At 46.6% G+C, this 12,500-nt stretch overlaps 1 protein-coding gene across 1 annotated transcript in view; it reads left to right on the top strand.

Moving 5' to 3' along the window:
* The window catches only part of LOC145398742 (uncharacterized), a 113,052-nt gene that overhangs the window by 100,344 nt on the left and 208 nt on the right, over positions 1-12,500 (top strand). The window contains 1 exon segment of the mRNA XM_080271539.1: positions 7,873-8,106. Within this exon segment, the coding sequence (XP_080127665.1) occupies positions 7,873-8,106 (234 nt within the window).

Raw genomic sequence — 12,500 nt, 5'->3', positions numbered from 1 at the left:
GGGAGGGAAGGAAGGAGAAAAGGAGGGACGGAGGTAAGGAGACAGGGAGAGAGGGAAAGGAGGAGGGATGGAAGGAGGGAGGGAGAGAGAGAGAGAGAGAGAAGAGAGGAGGGAGAGGAGAGATTATATGGTACCGGGTAGTTGCAGTTGTTGTGGTAGTGGTGATTGTGGTAGTTGTGGTTGTGGTGGTAGTGGTAATTGTGGCTTGGAGGATCTTCATAACTCTCTCTCTCTCTCTCTCTCTCTCTCTCTCTCTCTCTCTCTAACATCCTTCCTCCTTCACCTCCCCATCTCTTCCCTTTCCTCCACTATTCTCCTTCTTCCCTCCCTCCCTCCCCTCTTCCTCCCTCCCTCCCCCTCTTCCTCCCTCCCCTCCCCCTCTTCCTCTGGGTCCATCTCTCCCCCTCTTCCTCCCTCCTCCTCCCCCTCTTCCTCCCTCCCCTCCCCCTCTTCCTCCCCTCCTCCTCCTTCTCTTCCTCTGGGTCCATCTCTCAGCGCCCTTCCCCTCTCTTTCTTAATCATCTTCATTTTTCCCTCCCCTCCCCTCCCCTCCCCTTCCCTCCCCTCCCCCCTCCCCACCGCTCCCCTCCCCCCCCCCCACCTCCCCCCCCCCCCCCTCTCCCTCCCCCCCCCCCCCTCCCCTCCCCCCCCCTCACCCCCCCCTCTCCCTCCCCTCCCTCCCCCTCAGGAAATATAGAGGGGGAGTAAGACAACTACACCCCCCCATATGTGCGTGTCCATCCACACACACACACACACACACACACACACACACACACACACACACACACACACACACACACACACACACACACACACACACACACACACACACACACACACACACACACACACACACACACACAAGCCTTCCATATGTGCGTGACGATTCCAACACACACACACACACACACACACACACACAAGCCTTCCATATGTGCGTGACGATTCCAACACACACACACACTCTCTCTCTCTCTCTCTCTCTCTCTCTCTCTCTCTCTCTCTCTCTCTCTCCTGTCAAGTGTGGCTCAAGGCGTCCCGTGGTGGAAGACCCGCAAGCGCTCGGAACTCAGCGGGGTCAAGATTAGGCGGTGTGTCCCTTGTGCCTACGCCTCACTCCAACGGTAATGAGGTTTGGAAGTGTGTGTGTGTGTGTGTGTGTGTGTGTGTGTGTGTGTGTGTGTGTGTGTGTGTGTGTTTAGGACGCTGTCCCTTGCACACCCTTGCATCTCCTCCTCACTCCACAAACCACCTCACACGCTGCGCTTATCTCTTCCGTGAATATCTTACATACGTCTTCCACCCCTTCCATCTGCTTTAGCTCATACCTTCCCAATCTTTCTTCCACTATGCTCTTATACTCTGTCATTCTCTCACTATCTTGCAATTTCTCCACTCTTCTCACAGGAGTTGCTTCCTCCTGTCTTCCCCTTCGTCTCCTCAACCACTTTCTTTGCAGCTCTACCTTGGCCATCACTAAGTGATGGTCCGAGACTCCATTCCCCCACCCTCTCCACCTTCTTGCGTCCAACACTTGTCTTCTCATTCGCCCATCCACACACACGTAGTCTATCATTGCCTTTCGTTCAACAAGTTCACCATCCATCCTCCTCATTACTCTCCATGTATACCGGTGGATCATCTTATGACGAAAGTAGGTGTTGGCTATTGCCAACCCCTTACCAGCACAGATGTCCACCAAAGCACTACCATTCCCATCTACTTCAGCTGGCACACCCCACTGACCAACCACTCCATCCACTCGTACATTCCCAACTTTGCCATTCATGTCTCCAATCAACAGCACTCTCTCGCTCCTCTCAGACTTGTCCATACATGCTTCTACTCTCGCCCAAAACTCATCTTTCACTCTTGCCACTCGATCCTCTGTTGGAGCATACACACATACAATCGCCCATGCTTGTATACCTACTTTCATCCTCACCCATACAATCCTTGCACCCACTGTTCCATACTCTCTTATATTCTCCTTCCACTTCTTGCTTATCATCAGACATACTCCCTCTCTTGCCCTCTCATTCTCACTGACTCCCGCACATATACCTAAACCATATTCCCATTCTCTCATCCTTTCACCTTCCCATTTAGTTTCAGTCAATCCACATATATCCACTTTTGCATCCTCAAGCACCTGGACAATCTCTCTCTCTTTCACTTCATCATTCACTCCTCTCACATTCCACGTTCTCACCCTCAGAATGTCCTTTGTCCGTTCCTTAGTCGTCAACGTATGGTCCGTCCGGGTCCGAGGCGCTTTATTCGCTTTTTTAGTTGGTTCTTTTTACGGGGTACCAGTACTTAAAATTACCATGTGGTAGAGAGGGAGAGGAAACAGGCAAAGGTAGGGGGTAAGGTTGGGAAGAAAGGATTGGAAGAATTTGCTAACCAGAAATGATCCAATAATGGTGTGTGTAGGGTGTTTCCCGGTCATCTACACGGAGCTGTACAAGCAGGAATCTGTTTTTCCATTTAAGCATTACCAGAGGTTGTAATTCCATAGAATGCAACATGTTCTTTTACTTCTGTCATGATTATTATCTACAGTACCAGTGTATACCATATATACTGTACAGTACTCGTCTTATGCTTAGATAAAACACTTGAGAAATTCATGTAGGCTACGAACATTAAGTTCAATTAATGCCGTTGTTTTAGTTGTGGAAAGGAAAAAGATTGTTTACATTATTTTGCTAAATAACAAAAAGCCTTACATGGTAACTAGCATTTGAAGTCTTGTATGTTAATAATACTCAGCTTAATCCAGCGCCATCCTTGAACATGCTTGGGGTTTCATTTACTCGGGACTTATCTTGGAAAGATCATATTACATCTCTTGTAAAATCTGCGTCCAAGAGATTGGGTGTGCTAAGCCGACTCCGTTCTTTCTTTACCCCTGCACAATTGTTGACTCTATACAGGGGTTTTATCCACCCCTGTGTGGAGTACAACTCTCATGTGTGGGGAGGCTCCCCACATACAGCTCTTCTCAATAGGATGGAGTCAAAGGCTTTTCGTCTCATTAACTCTCCTCCTCTTACTGACTCCCTTCAACCTCTGTCTCTTCGCCGCACTGTTGCATCTTTATCTCTTTTCTATCGCTACTTTAATGGTCACTGCTCCTCTGAACTGTCTGCTTGCATTCCTCCACCTCTACGACGGGCGCGTAGCACCCGTCTGGCAGCAAACTCTCATCCCTTTTCTGTCCAGCTCTCTAATACAAGAGTTAACCGTTATTCCCAGTCTTTCATTTATGCAACAGGTCAACTCTGGAACTGTCTCCCTCTGTCTGTATTTCCTGCTGCCTATGATCTCCAGTCTTTCAAACGCAGTGTGTCCAGGCATCTCAAAATGATCGGATCTTGAAATTGGCTCTCTATTGTATTTTGTTTTTCTCTTGGAGGGAACTGTTACTGCGGGCTCATGGCCTTTGGTTCCTTCTTCCTTGCATTAAAAAAAAAAAAAAAAATAGTACCATAATGTTAGTTTTTATTTTTATTTTTTTTCATTCATTTTTTTCCATCATCCAATCCTACGTTGCCCCATGAGGAGCGTAGGAGCCCGGGGCTAGGCAAGTTGGTCCTGACATTTAAGATGAGAGTGACCAGCCTCACTCATCCCTGAGTGGCATTACATGAGCAATAAACCCCAACCACCCCTTGGATATAAACCTGCACCAGCTCGATCTGATTGGAGCGCAATAATGACCCACTAAACCACCAGGCGCCAACATTTGGTTATATGGTTACCACCCAGCGTAGTAATTTTCTTTTTTCTTAATATGTAAACAGTAACTCTATATATATGGGCACAGGGCATATTTTTCTTAGATTGATCCTTTTCACAGGCTGATATCTGGAAGCATCAGCCCGGGAAGGACGGCACCAGGAAGAAGGCTGCAGATCTTGGCTGAACCATGTCGTCATATTTGCTGGGAGATCCTGACTGAGGGAAGGGTGGCTGCCTGGACACCTGCATGAGGGAGCCTTCGTGGAGGGAGTGAGAAGGTGAGTGAAGTTTACACCCCACAGCATGTACCCTGAGTGAGTGTGTGGGAACTGCAGGGCTTGATGGATGAAAATGGTGATGATAATCTATCCGTCTATCTATCTATTGCCAGACGCCTTAATCCCTTATATGGGGTGGCCACAAACAAATAGCCTCCACGTCACCCTGTCCCCCGCCATTTCACTGCCCTGCTCCCACCTCACACCACCCTCTCTCATATACCTCTCCATTCCATCCCTCCATCTCATCCTCGGTGATAATGACTTCTGTACTTTCCTTTTTCTGGATCATAACTGCTCCATGTATAAGAGTGAGAAGAGAATTGTAGATGATAGGAGTGAATGGAGATTTGAGTGATGAGTTTTCCGTGAATGTTGGTGTGCATCAGGGATCAGTCTTGAGTCCCATGTTGTTTATCATGGTACTTGAAGCCCTTTCACGTGACTTTAGAAACGGACTCCCGTGGGAGTTGTTGTATGCTGATGATTTTGTGTTGATTGCAGAGAATGAAAGGGAGGCGGAGGAAAGATTTAGGAAGTGGAGAGATGGTATGGAGAGACGGAGGAAAGATTTAGGAAGTGGAGAGATGGTATGGAGAGACGGAGGAAAGATTTTGGAAGTGGAGAGATGGTATGGGGCAAAAGGGCTTAAGAGTAAATGCAGATGAAACAAAAGTGATGATATCTAGGGCTGGTGGCGGTACTGTCAAAGACAAGAGAGAGTGGCCATGTGCGATTTGCCAAAAGGGCGTGGGAAGTAATTCCATCTTGTGCAGTGTTTGTGATAAGTGGGTGCATAAGAGATATAGTGGTATTAGAGGTAGACTGCAAGATAATGCCGATTTCACGTGTGCGGTGTGTCGGGGAGAGCAGGTGGAGATTGTCAGACGTAAAAGGACTGAACTTGCTGGTGAGTCTCTTGAGTGTGTGGAAGAGTTTTGTTATTTAGGAGACATGTTATGTGCTGGAGGTGGGGCTGGAGCAGCTCTGTGGCTAGGGTGAGCAGTGGCTGGAAGAAGTTCAGGGAGCTGTTGCCTCTCCTGACATTGAGAGGACTCTCCCTCCATGCTTAAAGGTCTTTATATGTGACATGCATTAGGAGTGTAATGCTGTATGGTAGTGAGACCTGGGCAGTAAAGGAAGAGGATATTCGCAGGCTCAAACGCACAGAACTTACAATGATTAAGTGGATGTGCAGTGCATCCTTGAGTGTGAGGCCTGGGGGGCTAGGTTTACGATGGAAGAGTTAAGAGGTAGGATGGGACTGGGGTGATGAGGAGGGGTAGATTGAGGTGGTTTGGGCATGTGGAGAGGATGGAGGTTGACAGTTTGGTGCAGAAAGTGGGAAATGTTAACGTTAGAGGTAGGGTTGTGAGAGGTAGGCAGAAAAACACTTTGGATGAAGTCATTGAGTGTGACCCCAAGGATAAGGGACTGAATAGGGTGGCAGCTGGAGTTTGAGTTGCATGGAGAGCCGCCATTAGGTGACCAGGGATGATGCATGCAAGGTGTTGGAGTCTTTAAAAAACAAAAACGATGATGATACTGATAATGATTTTTGTCGGCAGATGGAGGAGTGGATCCCAAGTCTCATCCTGCCATCTTGTTCTGACTTCAAGATTGGCTGGGTATGGATGGAACACGCTGACAGCCAACACATCAAAGTGGAAGAAGATAGGGCAAACCTTTATTCTGCTGTGGACCAACGTGGCCTGCTGCTGTGATGATGATGGTGGACAGAATTGCAAGAAATCTGCAGCCATTCATCTCACAGTGATGTTAAAGGTAAACCAGATTTCTTTTCCATATCCTTTGTAGATGCAGGCCTGGTCAGTCAGTCACACCCCAAGAATATTTTTTACGCAAGGTATGGAGAGTGAGAGACTGACGAGGAGAGTGTATGTGAGTGAGGTGGAGGGGGGGGGGGCAAGGTTGAGATGGAGGGATGGAGTGGAGAGGTACATGAGTAACTGGGGTGTGAGCTGGGAGCAGGGCAGTGAAGTGGCAGGGGACAGGGCAACATGGAGGCGATTTGTTTGTGGCCACTTCTTATAGGATTAAGGCGTCTGGCAATAGATTGATAGGTAGATATGTCAGTCTAGCAAGGGCCCATGTGGTACGTCAGTTTAGCATCCTAGGAACTTTCAGGCATAAGGTTCTTCACCAGTTTAGCAAAGGCCAGTACGATGCCACACGTTTAGTGCTTCTGTATGTGTGAGAAGTAAGGTCTCTCTCTCTCTCTCTCTCTCTCTCTCTCTCTCTCTCTCTCTCTCTCTCTCTCTCTATCTCTCTCTCTCTCTCTCTCTCTCTCTCTCTCTCTCTCTCTCTCTCTCTCTCTCTCTCTCTCTCTCTCTCTCTCTCTAAGGCCAGTACGATGCCACATGTCTAGTGCTTCTGTATATATGTGAGAATTACGCTCTCTCTCTCTCTCTCTTACAGGAGTCTTTGTAGCCTCTCTTCTGTAGTGATTTACTGATGCATACAACAGGATAATATTTTTCATGTATGCTGTTTATACCATCTTAATCCTGTATCATCATTATCATCATCATCATCATTATCATCATCATCAGCATCACCATCATCATCATCATCATTATCATCATCATCAGCATCACCATCATCATCATCATCATTATCATCATCATCAGCATCACCATCATCATCATCACCCCATACCTCTTTTCCTACCCTTGGATGGGGGGGGGGGAGGTAGGGCGTAGAGAGTCAGAAATAAAAAGTGAAGGAGAGAATGGAGAATGAAAGACTGACTAAGAGAGTGTATGTAGGTGAAGTGGAGGAAGGAGAGGGAGGGGGAGACCGAGGATGAGGTGGAGGGATGGAGTTGAGAGGTCTGTGAGGGAGGGGGGAGTGAGTTGTGGGGAGGGGAGTCAAATGGTGAGTGACAGAGCGACTTGGAGGCATTTTGTCTGTGGCCATCCTTTGCGGGATTAGGGCGTCGGGCTATAGATAGATAGATAGTGTCCAGTTGAATGGGCCACACTTACAAATCAAGGCCTTGACTTGAGTAACATTAATTCACATGGTATTTACAACCCCAGGCTCATTTGAATATAAACCCTTCCTCCTCAGTCTGCCATCGTCCTTTTGGGGATATAGAAGAAAGTGAGGAATGTTTGTTTAACCAGGCAGGGGAGCCACCTGTTTTTTTCATGGCGTAAAAATGGATATTGTGATGTAATGTAATCTATAATGTAATTTGCTCAAATATAAAACATCCCAGTGAACATATCTGCATAAAACAGAGGTTAATGATATGGTATGGTATATGTTTGAGATGGAGGGATGGAGTGGAGAGGTATATGAGAGAGGGGGGTGTGAGATGGCAGCAGGGCAGTGAAATGGCGGGGGACAGGGCGACATGGAGGCGATTAACTCTAATATTAAAATGACAGCATGTTTCCACCTAAAGAATTCCTGTATTGGGGTTGGCCGAGGTACAGCTGATATTCTCAGTGTACTGGAAGCCAAACCAAAAGCCTGTCTATCTATCTATCTATTGCCAGATGCCTTAATCCCATAAGGGGTGGCCACAAACAAATCACCTCCATGATGCCCTGTCCCCCACCATTTCACTGCCCTGCTCCCAGCTCACACACCCCTCTTTCATATACCTCTCCACTCCATCCCTCCATCTCATCCTTGGCCTCCCCCTCCCTGTCCCCCCTTCCACCTCACACTGTCAGGTCCTGTGGATAAAAATTATTATAATATGCTGGGTAAATAACTAAGGAAGAGATGTTATTAAATCTCCAAAGGCCCTTAGAATGTGGCCTTGAGTAGCATAGGTGTTAGGGTCGTATTAAAACTGCGTGTGTGACAGTGTGGACAAGCATGCAGTGTTTGGCAGTGTGGACAAGCGTGCAGTGTTTGGCAGTGTGGACAAGCGTGCAGTGTTTGGCAGTGTGGACAAGCATGCAGTGTTTGGCAGTGTGGACAAGCATGCAGTGTTTGGCAGTGTGGACAAGCATGCAGTGTTTGGCAGTGTGGACAAGCATGCAGTGTTTGGCAGTGTGGACAAGCATGCAGTGTTTGGCAGTGTGGACAAGCATGCAGTGTTTGGCAGTTACTTCTTGCAGCAGGAGACCAGGACTGAACATCTGACTTACCTTACCATACCATACCTTACCATACCATACCATACCATACCATACCTTACCATACCATACCATACCATACCTTACCATACCATACCTTACCATACCATACCATACCATACCTTACCATATCATACCATACCATACCTTACCATACCATACCTTACCATACCATACCATACCATACCTTACCATACCATACCTTACCATACCATACCTTACCATACCATACCATACCTTACCATACCATACCTTACCATACCTTACCATACCATACCATACCATACCTTACCATACCATACCTTACCATACCTTACCATACCATACCTTACCATACCATACCATACCTTACCATACCATACCTTACCATACCATACCTTACCATACCATACCATACCTTACCATACCTTACCATACCATACCTTACCATACCATACCATACCATACCATACCTTACCATACCATACCTTACCATACCATACCATACCATACCTTACCATACCATACCATACCTTACCATACTATACCATACCTTACCATACCATACCATACCATACCATACCATACCATACCATACCATACCATACCCATAGCTCCTGTAAGTGGTAACATTCTTCTCATCCAGTATCAAGAGTTTTTTGGGAGATTTAGTGAAACAGATGTTTGACCAGAATTTTTAGATGTTAGGTAGATATCACACACTCATCTTAAATGTCAGGACCATCTTGCCTAGCCCCGGGCTCCTGCGCTTCTCATGGGGCAGCACAGGATTGGGTGATGGATGGATGGATAGATCAGTGTTTTGCAACAGTTCAGGGCAACGTTGTGCATCTGGTTATTGTGTGAGAGTTGATATGTATTTGACCTGCATGGTTACTGCAAAGGATTTCTCATTCAACACCTGTTTCAACCACTCACATACAGTACCTCAGTATAGCTGAAAGCTTACTCTTAATTCTTCATTCTCTTCATCTGTCTGTCTATCTGTAGCCTGATGCCATAATCCCATAAGGGGTGGCTGTTTGTCTTTGAGTTGTTTTACGGGGAGGGGCACTAACCCTCCACCAACCCACTTGCTGATATGTAGGGAACATGTGTGGGTTGATTATATGGTTACCACCCAGCGTTGTAAATGGTTTCCTGGCTTACAGGAAACCATTAGGCATGTTACTCAGTGTAAAGCCACCTGAAAAGGAAAGAAGAGTAATAAAAAGTGACAGGAAAGATGGGAGAAATAGGAAGAGAGGAGGACAGGCACAGAAAAAGAATGATAAAGGTGAAGGAAGAAGTAGGCAGCACTACATCAAGTGAGTGGATGATGGTGAGAAATAGGAAGAGAGGAGAGCAGACACAGAAAAAGATAAATGTGAAGGAATAAGTAGGCAGCACCACATCAAGTGAGTGGATGATGGTCGTCACCGCCTACCACCATTCTCTTCATAAGGGATCAAGTAAACAGAGCAAAATGCAGGCATGTCATTTATAATTAATTATGTGGCAACACCCAGCAGGGTCCCTCCTTATGTGACGTACGGTACAGCATATCATTTCCAATTTCCTTTCATAAAACTATCTGTGTAAAGCAAATAACAGTAATTCCAAAGCTTATTTTGTGTGGATGGGATGGAGTGACGGAGGGATGGAGTGGAGAGGTATATGAGAGAGGGGGGTGTGTGAACTGGGAGCAGGGCAGTGAAATGGCGGGGGACAGGGCGACATGGAGGTGATTTGTTTGTGGCCACCCCTTATGGGATTGAGGCGTCTGGCAATAGATAGATAGATAGATAGATTATTCTGGATATACTGCCCATCACTTACTTTGTCCTTCCTTGGCAAGCTTATTGTATTTAGCATCTTGTTGCAGAGTTCTTTCCATAATCTATCTGTCTATCTATCTATCTATCTATAGCCTGACGCCCTAATCCCGCAAAGGGTGGCTGCAGGCAAAACGCCTCCAAGTCACTCTGTCACCCACCATTTGACTACCCTCCCCCCGGCTCACTCCCCCCTCCCTCATATACCTCTCAGCTCCATCCCTCCACCTCATCCTCGGTCTACCCCTCCCTCCACCTCACCTACATACACCCTCTTAGTCAGTCTTTCATTCTCCATTCTCCCCACATGTCCAAACCACCTCAGTGTATTTCTCTTTCCGTAAACACTAAGATCATAATATCAGTAATGTCGCCAGGGTTATCCAAATGTATAAAACAGCAGTAGACAAAATTTGAACATGTTACTCACCCAGGTCAACTCTGGAACTGTCTCCCTCTGTCTGTATTTCCTACTTCCTATGATCTCCAGTCTTTCCAACGCAGTGTGTCCAGGCATCTCGAAATGAACGGATCGTGAATTTGGCTCTCTTTTGTATTGTTTTTGTTTTTTCTTGGAAGGAACGGTTTGCGGGCTCAGCCTTTGGTTCCTTCTTCCTTGCATAAGAAAATAAAATTATTGCTGTTTCTTGTGCTGATGTCCCAGCTGTGATCACTGACATGTGCTGCTTCAGGGGTATTGCCCAGGGATTCCCCAGAATAAATACAACATCTATCTATCTATCTATTGCCAAACGCCTCAATTCCATAAGGGGTGGCCACAAACAAATCGCCTCCATGTCGCCCTGTCCCCCACCATTTCATTGCCCTGCTCCCAGCTCACGCTCCCCTCCCTCATATATATACCTCTCCACTCCATCCCTCCATCTCATCTTTCATATAACTATCTATCTATCTATCTGTTGCCAGACACGATCCTGTTAAGGGTGGCCACAAACAAATCACCTCCATGTCGCCCTGTCCCCTGCCATGTCACTGCCCTGCTTCCAGCTCACACCCCCCTCTCTCATATACCTCTCCACTCCATCCCTCCATCTCATCCTTGGCCTCCCCCTCCCTCTCCCCCCCTTCACCTCACTCACATACACTCTCCTCGTCAGTCTCTCACCCTCCATCCTCTCCACATGGCCAAACCACCTCAGTGTGTTTCTCCTAACGCTTCTTATCACATCCACATCCACACCACAACGCTCCTTCACACTCTCCTCGTCAGTCTCTCACTCTCCATCCTCTCCACATGGCCAAACCACCTCAGTGTGTTTCTCCTAACGCTTCCTATCACATCCACATCCACACCACAACGCTCCTTCACATCACATCACATGCCATACATACAACACACCATATCATTAACCTCTGATGTAGGCAGATATGTTCACTGGAATGTTTTTTATGTTTTTTTTACACCATTGCCTGAGTTAGATAAAGATGATATAAATTCTGTGAGAGACTGATGAGGAGAGTGTATGTGAGTGAGGTGGAGGGGGGGGTAGAGGGAGGGGGAGGCCAAGGATGAGATGGAGGGATGGAGTGGAGAGGTAAATGAGAGAGGGGTGTGTGAGCTGGGAGCAGGGCAGTGAAATGGCAGGGGACAGAGCGACATGGAGGCGATTTGTTTTTGGCCACCCCTTACAGGATTAAGGCGTCTGGCAATAGATAGATAGCTGGAAAAGCCCATGGACCCTATTGCCATCTTCTGCCAAAAAAGTCCATCCTTCTGCTGGACTATTTTATTTGCCACTGTCTGTACATGCATACCTCGATATACGATACCCTTCGATGCCATACCCCGGCTTAGCAGTGTGCGTAGGAAGACCATCATACCCCACCTAACGATGGCCAAACCCCAGTATAACGATGGGTATTATTTTTTTATCAATTTTGATGATATTTTAGACTAAAATTGTGTGTTTAGGTTGATTTATAAACTGTTTTTAGGTTAATGTGTTTTAGCCATAGGTGGGGTGAACATTGTCATTTTGGGGTACAGTTTACTAAGCTTGATTTCTTCCAGACTTATATTTGGCAATTTTCATCTTTTATTTGTTGGTTTTAGTGAGTTATTTACAGGTGTTAGGCTTAGGTTAGCTTCTTTTACAGCTGTTAGGCCATTAGATTGGCTTTACACTTGTTTTTGGACTCATTTGGGTGGGTTTAGGGCTTGGTTGGGGGGAAACTCAAGGCTCAGAAACACATCCCATTACAGTACTTAAATGTTAAATCTACTCCGATGTACGATAGCCCGCCTAACAATGGGTTCTTACTTAACCAGTTGCATCATTAAACTGGGGTATACCTGTATTTCCTACTGTCTTTCTCTGTCTTTATTTCCCACTTTCTTCCCCTGTCTGCATTTCCTGCTGTCTTCCCCTGTCTGCATTTCCTGCTGTCTTCCCCTGTCTGCATTTCCTACTGTCTTCCCCTGTCTGCATTTCCTGCTGCTTTCTTCTGTCTGCATTTCTGTCTTCCTCAGTCTGCATTTCCTGCTGTCATCCTCCATCTTTATTTCCTTCTGTCTGTCC

Source organism: Coenobita brevimanus, chromosome 46 (genome assembly GCF_032717465.1).
Source record: "Coenobita brevimanus isolate Jiangsu-jjx chromosome 46, ASM3271746v2, whole genome shotgun sequence".
Lineage (NCBI taxonomy): Eukaryota > Metazoa > Arthropoda > Malacostraca > Decapoda > Coenobitidae > Coenobita > Coenobita brevimanus.
The sequence above is the reverse complement of the archived record's forward strand: the minus strand, read 5'-3'. Positions and strand labels throughout refer to the sequence as shown.